The 17338-nt window shown below is 41.6% G+C and overlaps 5 protein-coding genes across 5 annotated transcripts; 2 read left to right on the forward strand and 3 right to left on the reverse strand.

The window, feature by feature from the left end:
* Positions 1-122: 122 nt before the first annotated feature.
* Positions 123-12288, forward strand: chlsn (cholesin). The gene is made up of 6 exons (XM_031842998.1): positions 123-196; positions 498-637; positions 733-816; positions 6962-7143; positions 7908-7989; positions 10862-12288. The coding sequence occupies exons 2-6, from the start codon at positions 512-514 to the stop codon at positions 11039-11041; spliced, it is 654 nt and encodes a 217-aa protein (XP_031698858.1). The 5' UTR covers positions 123-196; positions 498-511; the 3' UTR covers positions 11042-12288.
* Positions 842-3167, reverse strand: LOC116381136 (G-protein coupled estrogen receptor 1-like). The gene is made up of 2 exons (XM_031842992.1): positions 3128-3167; positions 842-2476 (listed from the first exon to the last, which is right to left on the reverse strand). The coding sequence occupies exon 2, from the start codon at positions 2348-2350 to the stop codon at positions 1232-1234; it is 1119 nt and encodes a 372-aa protein (XP_031698852.1). The 5' UTR covers positions 2351-2476; positions 3128-3167; the 3' UTR covers positions 842-1231.
* On the reverse strand, positions 4083-6085 carry LOC116381137 (uncharacterized). Its single transcript, XM_031842993.1, has 2 exons — positions 5916-6085; positions 4083-5593 (listed from the first exon to the last, which is right to left on the reverse strand). Exons 1-2 carry the CDS (start codon positions 5916-5918, stop codon positions 4562-4564), a joined length of 1035 nt encoding a protein of 344 aa, XP_031698853.1. The 5' UTR covers positions 5919-6085; the 3' UTR covers positions 4083-4561.
* On the reverse strand, positions 10846-14363 carry gnptg (N-acetylglucosamine-1-phosphate transferase subunit gamma). The gene is made up of 11 exons (XM_031842994.1): positions 14190-14363; positions 14005-14059; positions 13862-13929; positions 13646-13700; positions 13414-13497; positions 13196-13289; positions 12804-12918; positions 12623-12705; positions 12322-12444; positions 12147-12228; positions 10846-12055 (listed from the first exon to the last, which is right to left on the reverse strand). The coding sequence occupies exons 1-11, from the start codon at positions 14254-14256 to the stop codon at positions 11949-11951; spliced, it is 933 nt and encodes a 310-aa protein (XP_031698854.1). The 5' UTR covers positions 14257-14363; the 3' UTR covers positions 10846-11948.
* tsr3 (TSR3 ribosome maturation factor) lies at positions 14339-17286 on the forward strand. The gene is made up of 6 exons (XM_031842995.1): positions 14339-14783; positions 15020-15230; positions 15540-15733; positions 15847-16014; positions 16524-16578; positions 16929-17286. Exons 1-6 carry the CDS (start codon positions 14663-14665, stop codon positions 17089-17091), a joined length of 912 nt encoding a protein of 303 aa, XP_031698855.1. The 5' UTR covers positions 14339-14662; the 3' UTR covers positions 17092-17286.
* The last annotated feature ends 52 nt before the right edge of the window (positions 17287-17338 follow it).

Consider the following 17338-nt stretch of genomic DNA (forward strand, 5'->3'; position numbering starts at 1 on the left):
TATAATATACTATGTGATAACCACAGATGCTGAGGGCTACTGAAGCAGTCACTTCGTCACATCTCTGTCGACCAATCGCAAAACAAAGAGCGATATCTGTCCAATCACGAGTCACCTATGCAACATCACTTCCTGGTTGAGTTCACGTGCTTGATCTGTGCTGTTCAGATTTCTACACGCTTTCTTCGCAGTTAAAGTAAGTATAAATGTGTTTAATAGCAATGTAATTCAATACATGTTTGGTCCATGATTACGTTTGAGCGGATTTAGCGTCTTATGTGGCGGCCGTCGAAAAGTAACCAGCTGACGTGTGTTTTTGGCTGTGAAAAACGGTTTACATGTGTTGCGTATTCACATTCAGTTGTAGTTGTAGTTCTCTGTTTTAGTGTCCTGAAATATTTCTCTCAGCAAATTAAGTATGCAAAAGCCTCACTGAGAGTTATTGTCTGTCCATGTGTTCCTGCTCTTTAGTTACGTGCTCATGTTTTTGTTTGTAGGAAAACATTAAATCATGGCCAAAGACAAATCATTGACAAATCTGGCAAAAAGGAAGAAATTGAGTTCAGATGTCACGGTTCATGTGGAAGAAACGATGGAGACCAAAGTAAAAAAGAAAAAGAAAAAGATGGAAGTTGAGGTGAGAAACACAGTCCATCGGACCTGTTCCTGTTTCAGATGACACAAAATGAAATTGCTTAAAATAGTAAAGAATGATTTTTTTATTTAATCCAGGAGGCTCCAGTACAAATTCCTGATGTGAAAATTACAACCAGTGATCGAAAACAAAAGAAAAGACAGAAGACAAAGCAAACTGAGGTAAGTGTGTTCGCTGTTTCTCTGAGTACTCGGGTGAACTCTGACTGCTGATTGGTGTTGCTTCATACAGAAAAATCATATCATGTGCTGGTAATAACACAGTCCGCAAAGCAAGGGTTAAGGTGCTGAAAAAATACAATTTAGTGCAGCTATAGTTTATATTACTAAAATAATTTATATTGGGGGAAAAAAATGGTCTGATGTTGCATTTCAGGTGGCATCAGAAATGTCTTAAAAAGCGGAAATCTATATTGATTCAAGTAGAAGAAACCCCTCAAAACAATGTCAAAATTCCCAATAAATGTGCATAAGTCTCAATTAACTGATTCAACACAAGCGTTTCCACAACAGCTGGAGTCCTTCCTTTTACGTTGTCCTTTAATGACGACTTTACACTGACGGCACAGACACAGTGTCATCTATTGTCTGTGTGACTTACAGTATGCAGCTGGTATTTATTTGAGGGGAGTAGAACAGTTTGTGGAGGGATCGTGGAGCTTACATTTGTGGACTGGCTTGGTCTGACGCATTTTGCTTGGCCACATGTGCTCGCAGCTGGTACATAGATAGATTTTTCCGAGGCCGATCTGTGTAGCTTGGCCCATCTGCTCCTCAGTTTTTCCTGAAAAGTTTCCCCAAGGAAGCTGTAGATGAGCGGGTTCAGGCAGCTGTTGGAGAAGGCCGCCAGCCTGACAGCGTGACCTGTCAGGGGGTAGTCCTGCCACAGTGTGCCACGGTTTGCCTCACCTCTTAGGAGGTGAAAACTTATGAACACATTCTCTGGAAGCCAGCAGAGGAAGAAGACTAACACGGCTGCTGAGATCATCCGCAGGGCTTTCTGCCTGCGAGGGTTCTGCTGTTGGCCATCCTGGCCCCTCTGACTCCTCTGGAGCACCCGCGCTATCCTCCAGTAGCACAGACCCAAAATGCAGAAAGGCAGCAAGAAGCCCACTATCACCTCCAGCCACTGAATCTGGGTGACGTTCGCGAAGCAGAAGTGGAGTTCTCCAATGTGCTGCCTTTGAGCTATAGCAAAAGGAAACACGGTGAGCAAAGACGAGGACACCCAGATAAGGCAGCAGCTGAGGCGTGCGTGCGGCATGCTGCGCCCCGTGAAGCCGGTCAGGACCACAAACCGGTCGAAGCTCATCCAGGTCAAGAAGAAGACACTGCTGTACATGTTGACCTGCTGGAAGAGGTTCATGAAGGTGCAGAGGCCGAGCTTGTCGTAGTAGCCCTGCTTCAGGTTGAACACCTCGATCAGAGAGTCGGCCACAAGGGCGAGGTCGGCCGCGGCCAGGTTCACAAAGTAGAGGTCTGGGGCCGTCAAGCGGCTGCTGGGGTTCAGGTTGACCACTAAGATGAGGATGTTCCCTAACAAGCCGACAGGGAACAGTAATATGATGTAGAGGCTAGAGAGGAACAGGCTGATAATATACAGCTGCCTACTCTCTGACGCTGCCTGCAGGAAATCAGAGATGACGGCCTTTGTGTCATTTGTGTGATCAGTGAAAACTATAGGGTCCACGCACATGGTTGTGTCCGTATTACACTTGATCAGGTGTTAGTAGTGGCCCTTTTCCAAGGCTTCAGCCCCACTCCAGACTGTGGTGTCATCTGTGTCGTCTTCCTGGATGTGTAGTGATGACCACTCTTTGAACTAGACAGAGAGAAGTGCAGTAAGTCGAGCGTGTTTTCAGCGTCGCAGGAGTTGGATTAAGTTTGACTCAATAGACTTTTAGGAGACAAAAACCTCTGTTTATATTATCAATAAATGACAACACTGAATATACTCTATATTAGTTAATGATCATTATGGGCAATTTGGGATTAATGAATATTTGTCTTATAGTTTAGCTGTTTCTGTTTTAAAAAAGTGCAGCATTTCTAAAAATGATTTCAGAGTGAAGATTGGGGAGAATGCATCAAAGTGAAAATACTTTTTTTTTTTTTTTTTTTTTTTTTTTTTTTTTTGATAGACAATCGCAATAGTGGTGCCGCCTGGTATTCTAGGGTTTAAAGACGCCAACCATAAACTGCAGTGTCTCTGGTTCCAGTCTGAGCGGGGACTTTTGTTGCATGATGGTCCCATTCTCTCTCTCTCCTTGTTTTCTCTCTACTATCTCGTACAGAATACAGGCATGAAATGCCCAGAAAGACTTCAAAAAGTCAGAATACTTGTTATGCTACAGTTGCTTCAGACTAACTGTTGATCATATTAATGGTTTATTTACAGATACTTTAGATTGAAAACGATAAAAGTCAGGTAGCTTTGATATAAGTTATTTTGTAATTTCATATAAAAACGTACCTGAGTTTCCTTGCCCTGCATTGCGTCTTTCTAATCCTCCCCGTGACTTTGAAAGCAGGTGTCGCATTAAACCAAGAGAAGCGTTTTGGTGCCACCCACCACACACAGCGAGAGGAAACGATGCAGGCAGGCCGACACACACACACACACACACACACACATACACATCGTATCTTTTCAGCCAAACATGAAAACATTTTTTTCATCGTAGCTTCTCAGTTTATTAGCAATACTTTACGTTGTCACAGTGAATGACCCCTATGTATTTTTATGTGGCCTAATTTTATTGCATAAATTATGTCAAGATAGCACACAGAGCCAACTTGTCAACACTGACACTGAAGTGTGAACGTGACTATGATTGTAGAATGTTAAAATATATAAATATGGGAGCCAGGGGACTTTAAGCAAACGCAGACGCAGTTTATTTACACAAAACAAGATGAATGACAGTCTCACTTCATCATTTCTTTTCTTTAGACTCCATAAAACCAAAAGTTGGTTTGCAGGAAGCTGTTTGAGACTGCAGAAGAGTTCCCATGTTAATACTGTAATGCGTCACGTTTTGCATTTGATGATTTTGTGACTTTCCGAAAAGAAGTAGCATATTTTCATCTTTGACTTTAAGTGTTGTTACTATGATTTTACACGGTGTTAAAGTCTGAAATTCCAGTGTGAATTTTCCTACTGGTCCCTGGCTTCGTACCACCATGTGTTGGCACCAATGTGATCCATGCAGGTCACTTATTCCTAGAACTGGTGCCCATCGACTTCTTGAAAGAGGTTGGAAAGTTCAGAGTATCGCTTGTCTGCCTTGTTTTGGTGTTTTTAACAGCTCTAGAAATAATGACGTGAAAAAATATTGACACTGTTGGCCTAAGCTTGTGAGTGACTTTTATTTTCCTTGACTAAATGTTTCCTACGTGTCATTTGGGGATTTGTCTCGAGGGGCTTTTGTGCAAATTGTGTTTATGAAAACGGAGTCTGTTTTGCGAGAAAAGGGGTTCAACTAAGAGCAGGTTCAGGAGGAAAAAAACAGTACACTACTACAAACAGTAAGTTGTTGTTTAATGGTCTCAATCATAGTTAATATATAGAATCTAGATATAGTTATTATTGCAACAGTGATTGTAAAAACTGTCCATGTTGCACTATTCTGCAGATGTACAGCAAAAAACAATTTTCTGGGAAGAAAAGTACAAAAAAAGTAAATTTTAAAACAGTTTTGCAAACTCTGACACTGGAGACACTAAAAAGGAGAATGCATGCATTTAAAAATCTTTAAATTGTCACTTAAGTAAAAAAAAAAAAAAAAAGCATTAAAATAATATTAAAAATTAGATTCAGAATATATCTAAGACATCATATTTCAAAAGTCTTCATTTCGATGCATCGGAAGAGTTCTGCTCTCATATGAGAGAGAGTCTCACTCCTCTATGACTCTATGTCCTGCAGAGTGTCTGTGATCTCGATGTGGGGAGCTATGATGTTTCTGTTTGGTTGTGAGTGCCCCGGGCTCCGACAGCAGTCCCTCAGCTGCCTACACGCCCCGTGGAGACTCTCTCGACACGGCCTGTGCATGAACAGCATGAGCAGGAGGCTGGCACTGCTCCCTGAGAACAGCACAAACTCGGCCACGCTCAGAAACACTTTCTCCCTCAGCCGCTCTTGTTGTTTTAGTTGTGCTCCTCTCACCAGCGCCACGCTGTAGAAGAGCTGGCAGAAAAACACGACCAAAGTGACTGTCAGGAACAAGGGACCCTCCTCGGAACCGGAGAGGAAACGTCCTTTAGATTTCCACTGCCGGACGCAGCCACCTATCACAAGACCCAGTTGGAGGATGTAGGGAATCAAAAGAGCCAGGCACAACCTAGCGGCTGCATACGACACACCAGCAAGGACTGTATCCATGAAACATTCGCGTTTTTCCTGCAGATCATCCCCAGGTCCGCGGAGCCCAGCCAGCAGGAGAGAAATCAGGATAGAAGTCAGGATCACCAGAGCCGCACAGACCCGAGGCTTCCTCAGCAGCGCGTGGGATGGCGGATCCAGGGTTAGGACATAAGCCATGAGCACTAAGACCAACAGGCTGCACAGAGAGGCTGTGTTGATGGTGAAGGAGAGAGCAGCACAGCCCAAACCCGTGGTAATCGGGGAATAAGTTCTGTGGGCCACTGCGTGGAGAGAGAGGAGCAGAAGCAGCAGCTGGAGGACACAAAAGGCCCAGAGCAGGCAGTCGAGCCAAGCCAGCCGCCTTTGGGCCCTGTAGGTCTGGATGAAGCTGTAGACCAGGAAGCAGCCTGCCATGAAGCCTAACCCCGCCAAGAAACTGTAGACATTGTAGGTAATGTCACTGGGTGCAATTATGTCAGAGATGGAGGAAACTGCTGAAGTGGAGGTCTCCAAGACGGGGGAACTGTTGGAAAATGGAGGTGTGGTGGGGACCAAGTCCACGCTGCGATTAGACTGAAAATGAAAAGAGGAAACGCCTGCTGATGACATCCTGTTCTCTGCAGCACGTTTAAGTATCAAACTCTAATCAGCAGTCTTTTAAAAATACCTTTTCGACAGTGTTTACGGTTGGTTAGCCTGTGGGTTTTCCACAGGAACATACTCTTACACAACCTAGTGCATTTTCTTCCTAAATTGAACTCAAAGTTGAGACCAAATTTTAATTTTAATCTCGTAGAACTGTTTTCTTTTTAAAATCTTTCTAGGACCACATGCCCCGTCTTTGTCTGCTCCCCTTTGAGGAGCCCGCTCTGTGAGAACACATGTTTCCACTTACCATTTTTGCTTTCGTCACCCACTCCTCTCCTGTGTTGTATCCACCAGCCCGATGCTGCCGATTGACTCAAAGCTCTGACAATGATGCTCGTTGCATCGACACGGACGCTCGCTGTGAAGGACTTTTTAATATTTCTGTGGGCAATACACCGCCAGCATATTTTCAGAATGACTTCGTGGCCATGTGATCAAATCTTTTCCTCCCCTCCCTCCCTCCTTTTTTTTTCCTTCGTCACTGTGCAGACTAAGGTCTGTTTAATCAGAGCATACTATATCCCTTGTATAACTTCCAGTGAGAGTTAACCGCAGTCTTTAAGTTGCGCTGCAGTTACTGGCTACTGAGGCAAAACGGCTCGAATTTGATTCTTTATTTCTCTTTCCAGTAGGTTTAAATAATAATTCATTTCACCCTGTTACGAAGCAAAAAATAAACTGAAATCCAATTCTTGTTTAGATTGAAAATTCACTTGCACACCTTTTTTTTTTGGCTCCTCTGTATGATTAGGCAACAGAGGTTGTTGTTGTTTTTAAACAGTGCAAACGTGTGCTGTAGATAAGAGTGAGTGCTTCAAATGCAAAGCTGAACGGATGCTGCACACTGCAGTGAACTTCACACAGTATAAACGTGCGATTCTGACCTGCAGACACAGGAAACACCATCCCTCTGAACTGCAGCGCTACAGGAAGTGATTCAAGCTCAAAAAAGTGCTTCAGCTTCCACGTGTCTTTACACTGTTGCACAAAAACAGGTCACATTTATTTTACATTTTACTGTAAGAGTACTGTAAGAGAGAACTCGAAAGAGATCGAAAATATTTGAGGCATCTAGCATTACCTCTGTATTGACCCAGAAAACTGTAAAATGGCAGGAAATGTCTGATCAGAACACAAAAGTGGAATTATTATTCTAACATTCTTCTTATCATTCCATCACAGTCGGTCGCGCCGGTTATTTAAGGATGTTTGATAATGGTTTTATGCAAGGTAGAGGGCCTGTTAATGTCAGTAAGAACTCCCATGAGCCTTTGGTTTGCTTTGGTTTGACAGACACACGAGCTGGAGGGCGAGGAGGACTTGAGCCCTGAGGAAAAGCGGGTTCTGGAGAGGAAGATGAAGAAGATCCTTAAAAAGGAAGAGAAGAAGAAGCTTAAGACTGAGGGAGAGACCTTAGAGAAAGCTGAAGCATCTGGACCCATTGCACCTCAGCAGGCCTTAGATTACCTCACCTGGTAAGAGACGCTCTTAGTCAGGACAGGACAGGTGCATCCACATGTTGGCCGTCTGCCTATGATGTCATCACTTGTTATATAAGAAACCATATTGTCTGTCCACTATCCACTTAACCAGGGGAGCAAAGAGTTGTTGGCTTAAAAACAATTCACATATTTACATTTACTTTTCAGTCATGATATAAATCCAGAATACCACAAAAGGTTCACAAAACATTTTAAACCTGTTGTCTACGGCTGACTTATATCCTGAGTAACATTTCACAGAAAAACATACACGTAATCAGGAAAACCTAACTGATGTAATGCAATTCAGTACAGCCCCCAAAACATATGGTTACTTATGTTGACAATGTGGAGAGCCGTTGCTTTCCCCCCCATAAAAACCCCATTATAACAGAAAGCCCAAATATGGGGCATTGACTTTGAAAGATAGCTGTTTACCGCACAGGCATGAAAGATGCAAAGTTGCATCGTGGGAAGTGTATGATCTGCTGGTTTTGAGATTTACTCATATTAGTGACTAAAACTCTCGGCCTCTACTGCCTTCACTGTTCTCTTCTAATCGGTCTCTTGTGTTACAAAAAGTCCAACACTAGATCTCAGAGTACCTCTTCAAGGTCAGGGTCCTGAAGCTTATTTATTGTAGCAAGAAAATACAGTGAATGCTATAAAGCAACCAAGTATAATAACACGGACAACAAACTGGTATCAAAAATCAGCACCTTTTCTTGTAATTCAACTCAATGATTTTGTTGTTGCAGCTGGGCTGAAAACCGTACAGAGTGGAAGTTCCAGAAGACCAGGCAGACGTGGTTACTGCAGCACATGTTTGACTTCGTGCAGGTAAAATGAACCAGTGTGGTGGTGGTGATGATTTTTATTTTATTTATTTAACCAGGTAAAATCAATTGAGAACCAATTCTCATTTTCAATGATGACCTGGCCAAGAGGCAATAGCACAGTCCACACAAGTTACACAAACACCACAGATACAATACAGTATAACAAACAATGGAAAAATGACTAAAAACAACCTAGATAAAATAATAAACACTATGTACAAAATAAAAGGCAGATTACTGGATGTTATTTGTAAAAAAAAAAATGGAAGAAAGAAAGAGAAGTGAGGGCTGGTCAGCAAGTACAGCAGTCAACTATAACTTGTTGCAGCTTATGTTTGAACATGTTGAGAGAAGTGAGAGCTGTTAGTTTGAGTGTGTTTTGTAATGAGTTCCAGTCCTTTGCAGCGGCAAAATGAAAGGAGTTATGACCAAACACAGTACGGACTTTTGGAATGATGAGCCTAATGAAGTCACTGGATCTTAAATGCCGATTGCTGTCAGAAATGCGCAGAAGATTTGAGAGGTAATGAGGAGTCATTCCCAAAATGGATTTATAGACCACAAGCAGCCAGTGTTGTAGCCGCCTGGTATGAAGGGAGGGCCAATCCACCAATCTGTAAAGAGCACAGTGGTGGGTGGTGAAGGGTGCACATGTGGCAAAACGGATTGCTGAGTGGTGGAGTGTGTCCAGTTTTCTGAGGGTGGTCTTTGATGCCATTTTATAAATTATATCGCCATAATCAAATAGAGGAAGGATGGTCATTTTCACAAGGGTGAATTTGGCAGTGTGTGTGAAGGAGGCCTTGTTTCGATACAGGAAACCCAGTCTAGCTTTGACTTTAGCCAGAAGGTTATTGATGTGTATGTTAGATGAGAGAGACGAGTCCAACCAGAATCCAAGGTATTTGTAGGAGCTGACAAACTCCAGCTCCGAGCCATCAGCACTGTAGACCTTGGGAGGGCTGGGAATGATGAGGCTTTTCTGGTCAAACAGCATACGTTTGGTCTTTTTGGGGTTGAGGAGCAGGTGGAGGCTGTGGAGAGACTGTTGGATGGAGGTGAGGCTTTGTTGAAGAGTGGACACAGCAGAGTAGAGTGAGGGACCAGCTGAATATATGATGGTGTCATCAGCATACAAATGAATCAAGGAATTTCCAGCAGCTTTTGCTACATCGTTAATATAAATGGAAAACATAATAGGGCCTAAGATGGAGCCTGGAGGGACACCTTTAGAGATGGTAAGCGGGTCAGACATGATGTTTTCAGTCTTCACCCGCTGGACACGACCAGCCAAGTAGCTAGCAAACCAGTTGCAACAACTACTGGACAAGCCAATGCTGGTAAGCCTTTGCAGGAGAATGTTATGGTTGACCGAGTCAAAAGCCTTGGCTAGATCTATGAAGGCAGCTACACAAGTCTGTTTGTTGTCTATGGCGGTGATGACATCATCAAGGACCTTCAGTGTAGTGGTGGTACATCCGTGGCCTTTCCTAAACCCAGACTGCAGGTCAGACAAAATATGATTTGAGTCAATGAAGTGAATTAGTTGTTTATGTACCAGTTTCTCTATGACTTTGGCCAGACAGGGCAAAATGGAAATCGGCCTGTAGCAGTTCGGGTTGGAGCCAGAGCCTCCTTTAAAGAGGGGAAGAATCGTAGCCAATTTCCAGTCAAGGGGGAAAACAGACAAATTAAATGATAGGTTAAACAGGCTTGTAATAGGGGAAGCAATAATATGAGCGGCTGATTTTAAAAACACAGGGTCAATCCCATCAGAACCAGCTGACTTGTTTGAATCTAACTTAATAAGTTCATCCAGGACTTCCGAAACCTTAACAGGTTGAAGGGAGAAGCTGGTAACGCTGGGTGATGAAGTAGGCGTGTTAGATAAATCTATTTCAGGGGCAACTGCATCAAAGAAATTAGACGATTTCACGAAATGTTGGTTGAAGTGTGTGGCCATGCGTTGTTTATCAGTAACAACAATGTCATCAAAAATCATAGAAGTGGGTAGATACGGAGAAGCAAGTTTGTTTTCCATGGATTTGACTGTTTTCCAAAATTTCTTGCCGTCAGAGCCACTGGCTGAGAATTCTTCTTTGAAATGACTGATTTTAGCTTTCCTGATCACCTGTGTTGTTTTGTTCCTGCATTGTCTGAAGGCCAGCCAGTCGGCAGCAGACTGAGAAGACCTCGCCCTCCGCCATAAGGTGTTTTTTAGGCGGATCAAAGCCGCCAAATCGTGACTAAACCAGGGGCTGTAGCGATTCTTCGTCCGGAATCGTTTCAATGGGGCGTGTTTCTCAATGATTGGGCTAAAGGTGTTTTTGGAATAAGACCAGGCATCCTCCACTGAGGGGATAAGATTGATTCTTTCCCAGGACGCGGCTGCAACATCTTGCAGGAAGGCCTGATTGGCAAAGTTTTTCAGTGAGAGCTTGGTCACAATCACCGGTGGACGTTTGACAGAGAGGCCGGAGCAAACGCATGATGATGATGGGGGATTTTACTCAGCTGAGGTTCAGAGTAGAGGGAGGCGTTGACCTTCATGTCTTCCTGTTAATTAGTTTGTGAGTTACACCCACTCTCCCTTCATAACATAAAATGACATGTTTTTAAGAATGCCGTTTTTTTTATTTGCGTTATGTGAATATAGCATGGTCGCCACTTTTGTAGATACTTTTAAAGATACTCTCTTGTGCTACCTTTTTAGCATTGCATTGTTTTAGAAGAACAATATACTAACTTACTTATTACCAATAATTACTATTTATTACTATATTACTATATTTATACACTTTAATATGTAAACTTATAGACAGACCACAGGATTCAAGCAACATGATCATATAAAAATACTCGCTCTCTCTCAGGTTCCAGATGAGAAGTTCTCCATACTGCTCCAGTACCTGGAGGGGCTGCGTGGAGGTTCCAAAGACACCACTGTCAAGAAGGCCTTAGTCCTGGTTGAAGAGTCAGGACAAGCGCCAGAGGACAGAGATGTCCAGCAGAGGGCGCACAGAGCCAGAGAAATCATCCAGCTGCTCTCCTGAACCCACCACCATCAAAAAATGATGTGAAGCCCACCAGAAAAAAGACTGAAACATGTTTGTTGATCAGTGGACTGAATGATCACCCTGGTCTCCAGATGGGATTAAACATGTTTGAAATGTAGCTTTCAGAGTGGCCCTGTAGGGAAGGGATGTGTTTTGATTAAATTACCAGTAATGCTAATTTTTTTTTATTTCAATGTGTCCAGGTTGCTTTTTCTTCCCTACTTTGTGTGTGTATTGTTGCCTGGTAGTAATCAGTCATCAGAATAATATTTATACAGTGTGAAATCTTACACGTCATTTTTTTATTGCAAGTTATACAGTAGTTACTTTTTTTTTTTTTTCCACCTCCAAATGTAAATAAGTCCAGTTTCTCCATTATGGCCCGACGAGGACGGATGCAAATCCCCCACAGATGCAACAGAGAGCTGAGAGACTTCTGCAGTAAAAGGTTTCAGGAATGTGCAAAGTCAAAACATGTTTGTGCGTGTCAAAGCCCATAATCTGTGAAGTCACTGATCAGAATAACTTCATCCACTTCAGGTATAAACAGTGTTGGACGTCATGGTGTCTCCTACCCACTGCAAGACATACAGCTTTTCAGTGCACCAACCAAATACAGTAGAGAGTACAAATCTTCACCTGTAACAGTTTTTAGGGACTCCATTGTGTCTTGTGAAGTTTGTAAACCTGATGAGATACATTCAACTTTTTTCCCCTAAAAATTTTACTAAAAGTGTTTTTATTTCTCAATATGTTGACATATGTTGTCAGTCATAAACACGACTGACAAATCCACGAGTAAAATTATTCTCGGCTTGTTTGAATTAACCCGTCATGCTGTTGCTATTCTATATCGTCCAGCGAGTGTCTGTGTCGCTCGCATTGTTCAACAAAATAAATCCACTCAGGTGCTTTTAAATGGAGAGTTGACTTGGTTTGGATCAATAAGACCGTTATCTCCCCGTGGGTGTTGATCCTCAACTGTCGCAACCACTGTTCCTTTAGCTTCATCTGCAACATATAGCAATGACATGGCACAATGTTTATTTATTACACTCTGTATAAAACTTAAAGTGAATACAGTCTGGATGAATTCACTTACTTTGCTTTGAATCAAAGGGAATGTTGTGTTGAGTGAGGAGAGCGTGCAGTCTCTCAATCTCTTCTCTCTGTTTTTGGAAATCCTTTAAAAAATAAAGTTTGTCACATTTTAATCAGTATTGTAATATACGTGATTTTGTAGGCTATTATTTGGAAAAGTACATAAATGTACACACCTCTGTACACTTCTGTAAAGAGTTGTGTGTTTCTGAATCAGCTGTAACTTCTGGCTTCTTCACTTTTTGGCTCTTCAGGAGACCAGCGTCCTCAAAAATATCCTTCAAAAGATTATTGTATCCCTGCAGCAAACGTGCATTGTGTGTTAGTGGTAAGAACGTTAAGAGAAAGTACTAAAACTGGAAGAAAAATGCCGAACAAGAGGGGCTGAGCTTTGAAGTGAAATTGGCACAAAGGTCTATATGTCTGCGGTTACACCACAAAGACAACTCTAGGCATGCCTATACATTTCATCTTTACCTGCTCAGTAATAAGACCTTCATAGCGACCCTGCTCAGCTTCATCCCATTCCTTTTGGAGCGTCTCACTCAGTGTCGGGTACACTTTAAAAAAAAAAAAAAGTCATACAAACGATAAGAAATCCTTAATAACACTGACTCACCCTGCTGCCTTGTGCTGTAAGATGGTTCTTACGTCTTACCTAAAAGCGAATGTGGGTGGCAAACAAGTGGTGTCTCAAAGGTTAGCGAGTACACACAAGTACTGGGCTCTGAGACTTGAGAAAGCTTGCTGCTTGCACTGCAAACAAAAATCACCTACAGAAACATGAAAAGAAACAAGTTACACTCATTTTATGGAGTTCATATTGTTGATTTAAATGTCACAATGCTTATGAGTTGATGAATTGATTGAAAAGTTGTCTGTTCATTGGCTCTGGGATGATTGTTCAAAGTTTGAATTTGGGGTAAGAGTTGTTGGTGAATATTAACTGATGTATTTGCTGTTTAAGGTTTCATAATTATCTCCTCAAGTGTTACTTAATCGCTCTTATATTCAATAAGAAAGAGTTTAAACATTTAAAACCCATGTAACCTTTGTTTCCCTGTTTCTCGTTCCACAAGTATCCCCGTCTCTCATCCACATGCCTGTGAAAGTGTTGTTTTCCATTTCCCACTCCTGCCAGATCCTGTTAGAAACACGCAAAAGGCTGCTCTTACAACAAACCCACAGCTTATTGCCAATCATTCACATATTGATATTTGCAATAAGGGTAATCGTAGGTAATATAATGTAAGGGAGCCTCATCTTACCCCAGTATCCCACTGTAGGCATTCCATCTAAATGACTGTTCATGTTGGGTGATGTTGTGAAATGGACATAATTCATATTTATACCTGCAAAATAACCCAGACACACAAATATCCTTTAATGTCAATGTAGCATGCATGTAAAAGACAATCAGCATCCAAAACAGGGTCATTGCAGAGAGCCAGTGGAGATGGGGATCACATGTGAGCATGACATGCGATATGAAATACTTACGTTGACTCCGTGAGACTGAAGCACTTCCCAACAAGCCGATGAAAATGTGCAGGGCCTTGAGAAAGAAATTGATGATATGATGAGTGACTGAGTTGATCCACAGAAAACATCTTGATAACTTTGTCAACATCCTCTGGTTGACCATTTACCATTAAAACATTTACAACACAGGATTAAATGAAAGGTAGGCCTTAAAATTATGTTACACTATTTTACCAGACACTGGAGAAGGGGTCACTTTAGGCTGTAGTCTGCTTCCCTGAGCCAGAAAAGGATTGTTCAACCTAAACACAGAAGATCAGTCAGGAAGGGGCGAATGTCAACAAGGTGCACACTGACAAATCTTTTACTAAACTTACCCAAATGTGTTTGGCTCCTCGACTATCTTCATTTTACCGGCGAATCCATGATTTACTGTATAAAAAAAGTCGACATCAGCCTTAAATCAATTAACAAACAGCACCACCACAATGTAATGTGGCGCATATGTTTCGGTATTACTGACATTAACACAAAATACACTCAGCAGAGTATCAGCACTTACTGAGAAGAGATACACAGACCAAGAACAGTCTCAATAAATGATGTATTCCGTTATACAAACGCTGCATTGTTGTCTTTTGAGGGACTAAAACGTGCTATCGGTTATTTCTAGCTACATTTCCTCGTTCGTCAGATGACAGGTCACGTGATGAAAATAAGATCTGAGCATGCGCCGTTTACGTCTCGGACAACGACGTGCTTTCCACGAGCCATAGCCGATTAAACTAGTTTAAATAGTGTAACAAAGAAGTGCGTGATACATGCAGACTAAAGGCAGTTGTATTGTGACAATATATTTGAACGTTTGAATGGTGTACCCGGAGATAAAATACGAGACGTGTACTTTTGGCGAGCTACATTAGACAAACTGTTGTGTGTTTGTTTGTGTGGTTTCGCTAGCTAGCTAGCAGCTAACGTCAGAGGAAAGCAGGTGAACATGCTGGTTAGTTTTAACGAACAACTTTAACTTGCAGCATGGGGAGAAAGAAGCAGGGCACGTTTGTGCGCCCAGGCAACAAGGGCAAAGAAAAAAGGCATAAAATGAAGGGGAAAACCTTAGAGGCCTTTACAGAAGAAATGCACACTGCTTTTGAAGGTAATAATAAATTAACTAATTATAGCCAAAGTTATGTTCTATTATGTAACTGTTTTGTGCTTGCCTCGTATTTTGGGGGCTGTATGAAACTGTTAACTTAGGCTATACAGTAAGTAAATTGCAATTAATTTGTTTTACATCAATGTCATGAAGAAAAAAAGTTCAAAAAGTGTGAGTAAGAGTGCTCACACTCGCATCATAATGTACACTTTGTCCTCTGTCACTGTGTTTTTCAGCAAGTCTTCACCTAGAGGAGGGAGCAGAGGCCCCTCAGGTGAAGATGCCTTGTCCACTTGCCATGTGGGAGTTGGGTCACTGTGATCCCAAACGGTGTACTGGAAGAAAGTTGGCACGCAAGGGCTTTGTACACAACCTGCGCCTCAATCAGAGATTTAATGGACTCATACTGAGTCCGATGGGCACAAAGTATGTGACCCCAGCAGACAGGTGTGCATTGTTCTATCATTATAACGCATGATGATTCATAACTAAGCCATACACTGGGACATATACCAGTTAATTAAGTCATCTTTTTTGTTTTTGATTGATCTGTTAATAATTGAATCTACAAAGTTTGATCTTGAGATGTTTTATGTCTGATCAGCAGCCAAAAACGTAAACACAAAGATACGCTTATTTTAACATTTTTAAATCTGTTGGTCAAACTTAACAAATTTTTTTGTTTTGTAATAAATGTCTAATTGTGATCAGATGATTGACATTGTCAATACTTTTTGTACGGACCTTTCTACACAGAGAGATTGTGGCTAAGAATGGTATAGCAGTGATCGATTGTTCCTGGGCTAAACTGGAGGAGACTCCCTTCAATAAGATGGTGGGAACTCATCCCAGGTTACTGCCATTCCTTGTAGCTGCAAACCCGGTCAACTACGGCAAGCCTTGCAAGTTGTCCTGTGTTGAGGCTTTTGCTGCCACGTTCTGCATTGTCGGTAAGGCTTTAGTTATTCAGGAATGATGTACTGTATTGTCTTCCTGACTGTTTCTTGTATCCTGTTCCAAGTTATGGCAGTGATACTCTAACATACTGTATCTGATTTTGCAGGTTTCAAAGAACTAGCAATGCTCTTGTTGAATAAATTCAAGTGGGGGACAGTGTTCCTGGATCTCAATAAAGTTCTGCTGGACCGATATGCTGCATGTCAGTCAGAGGAAGAGCTGCTCGCTGTAGAAAAGGAATATCTCACGTCTGAACCAGTGGAGGAGGAGTTCGGTAAAATGGGGGAGATAGAAATAAACTGGGGTCTGTTCCGGTGTTTACCAATATATGTGTGTAGCAGAGATGGTTGGGGTCATTTCAGTCCTTATTTTAATCTTGGTTCGGCTTCATGTTCAACTTCCATCCCCGAAATAGATCATATCTATTCAACTTTAAAAAGACTAAATTACTAAATATATATTTCATATTTTCTTTTCCTATGTTGTCTCACCGCTGCTGAATTATTATTGTCTCAAAAGGCTTTTAAGCTGTATGAATTTCATATGATTTATTATTCATCAATTATAGGCAGCATTCTCTAAAATTGTAGACTTTGACGGAGACGTTTCTTGCATCGTTTCCTAGACTGCTGATCAATAATACAACAGATCATTGTGATTAATTTCAATTGCTGAATAAGTCAGAGATGTTGGCAGTGATTCAGAGGTCTGGAACCAGGCTAAAGTGATAACCTCTATTGTTGAAGCATTTTCTTAACAAATGCTGATTATCTACCTTCACAGATCCATTTGATGTTAACTCTGGAGTAAAATGTGGGAATCTCAACAGACGTCTGTGGTAAGCATTTAATATTGCTCATGAGGGCATTTTAACATGCAACCACTTTCAGAGTGAGGTAATCCCTCAGACGCACGGTTTGAGAACCTTGTAGTGATGAAATGATGATAAATGAAGCATTAGTACTGATCCAGTTATTTTACTGCTACATTTGGTCAAATTTTAGATTCTGCATTTTTTTCTGCTAGTATTGCGTCACTTTATACAACTTTCAAATGTGCAACTGAAATAACCTACAGTCAACAATGTTTGGAAAATACAAAATATTCTTGAAAAACACACCTGTACATGCACACTTTTTCCCCATGGGTATGGTTACTAAGTTATTCAAACTGTTCTTCTGTATTTAGTGCACCTGAAGATGAGGATTCTAGTGGGGATACGGACACCTCGGAGGATAACGAAGATGATGAAGAAGAAGATGAAAAAACAGAGAGCAACATTGAGTCAATACCAGTAGGCCTATCACATCATCACGAAGAGGAAGAGACTGGATCAAAGTTGTCACAATAAAGCCTATTTCAACTATGGATTTTTACTACAAAGACTGGCAACACTTTTTCAACACTCATGGCTCATACATGACCTGGAGGCTAATTGTGGCTATGCAGTTTTGTACAAGTATCCAAAAAAAAAGATAATTTATACAATAAATTGTATGTTTGTCTTCATGTAAACGCAGATTAAATAAACAAATCCTTGCAAGCAGTACGTGGTGGTTGAAGTTTGATATGCATGATTTGATGGTAAACGCAGACTT

This window comes from Anarrhichthys ocellatus, unplaced genomic scaffold, assembly GCF_004355925.1.
Source record: "Anarrhichthys ocellatus isolate YVR2014 unplaced genomic scaffold, GSC_Weel_1.0 scaffold4, whole genome shotgun sequence".
NCBI classification, from domain to species: Eukaryota; Metazoa; Chordata; class Actinopteri; order Perciformes; family Anarhichadidae; genus Anarrhichthys; species Anarrhichthys ocellatus.

Coding starts and splice junctions, on each gene's coding strand:
- gnptg (XM_031842994.1), bottom strand. CDS start 14,256: ATGCAGCGTTTGTATAACGGAATACATCATTTATTGAGACTGTTCTTG. Junction 13,498..13,645: donor TTCAGTCTCACGGAGTCAAC/GTAAGTATTTCA, acceptor GTTATTTTGCAG/GTATAAATATGAATTATGTC. Junction 12,706..12,803: donor CCACCCACATTCGCTTTTAG/GTAAGACGTAAG, acceptor TTTTTTTTAAAG/TGTACCCGACACTGAGTGAG.
- LOC116381136 (XM_031842992.1), bottom strand. CDS start 2,350: ATGTGCGTGGACCCTATAGTTTTCACTGATCACACAAATGACACAAAG.
- tsr3 (XM_031842995.1), top strand. CDS start 14,663: ATGGGGAGAAAGAAGCAGGGCACGTTTGTGCGCCCAGGCAACAAGGGC. Junction 15,734..15,846: donor TGCCACGTTCTGCATTGTCG/GTAAGGCTTTAG, acceptor CTGATTTTGCAG/GTTTCAAAGAACTAGCAATG. Junction 16,579..16,928: donor AATCTCAACAGACGTCTGTG/GTAAGCATTTAA, acceptor TTCTGTATTTAG/TGCACCTGAAGATGAGGATT.
- chlsn (XM_031842998.1), top strand. CDS start 512: ATGGCCAAAGACAAATCATTGACAAATCTGGCAAAAAGGAAGAAATTG. Junction 638..732: donor AGAAAAAGATGGAAGTTGAG/GTGAGAAACACA, acceptor TATTTAATCCAG/GAGGCTCCAGTACAAATTCC. Junction 817..6,961: donor AGAAGACAAAGCAAACTGAG/GTAAGTGTGTTC, acceptor TTGGTTTGACAG/ACACACGAGCTGGAGGGCGA.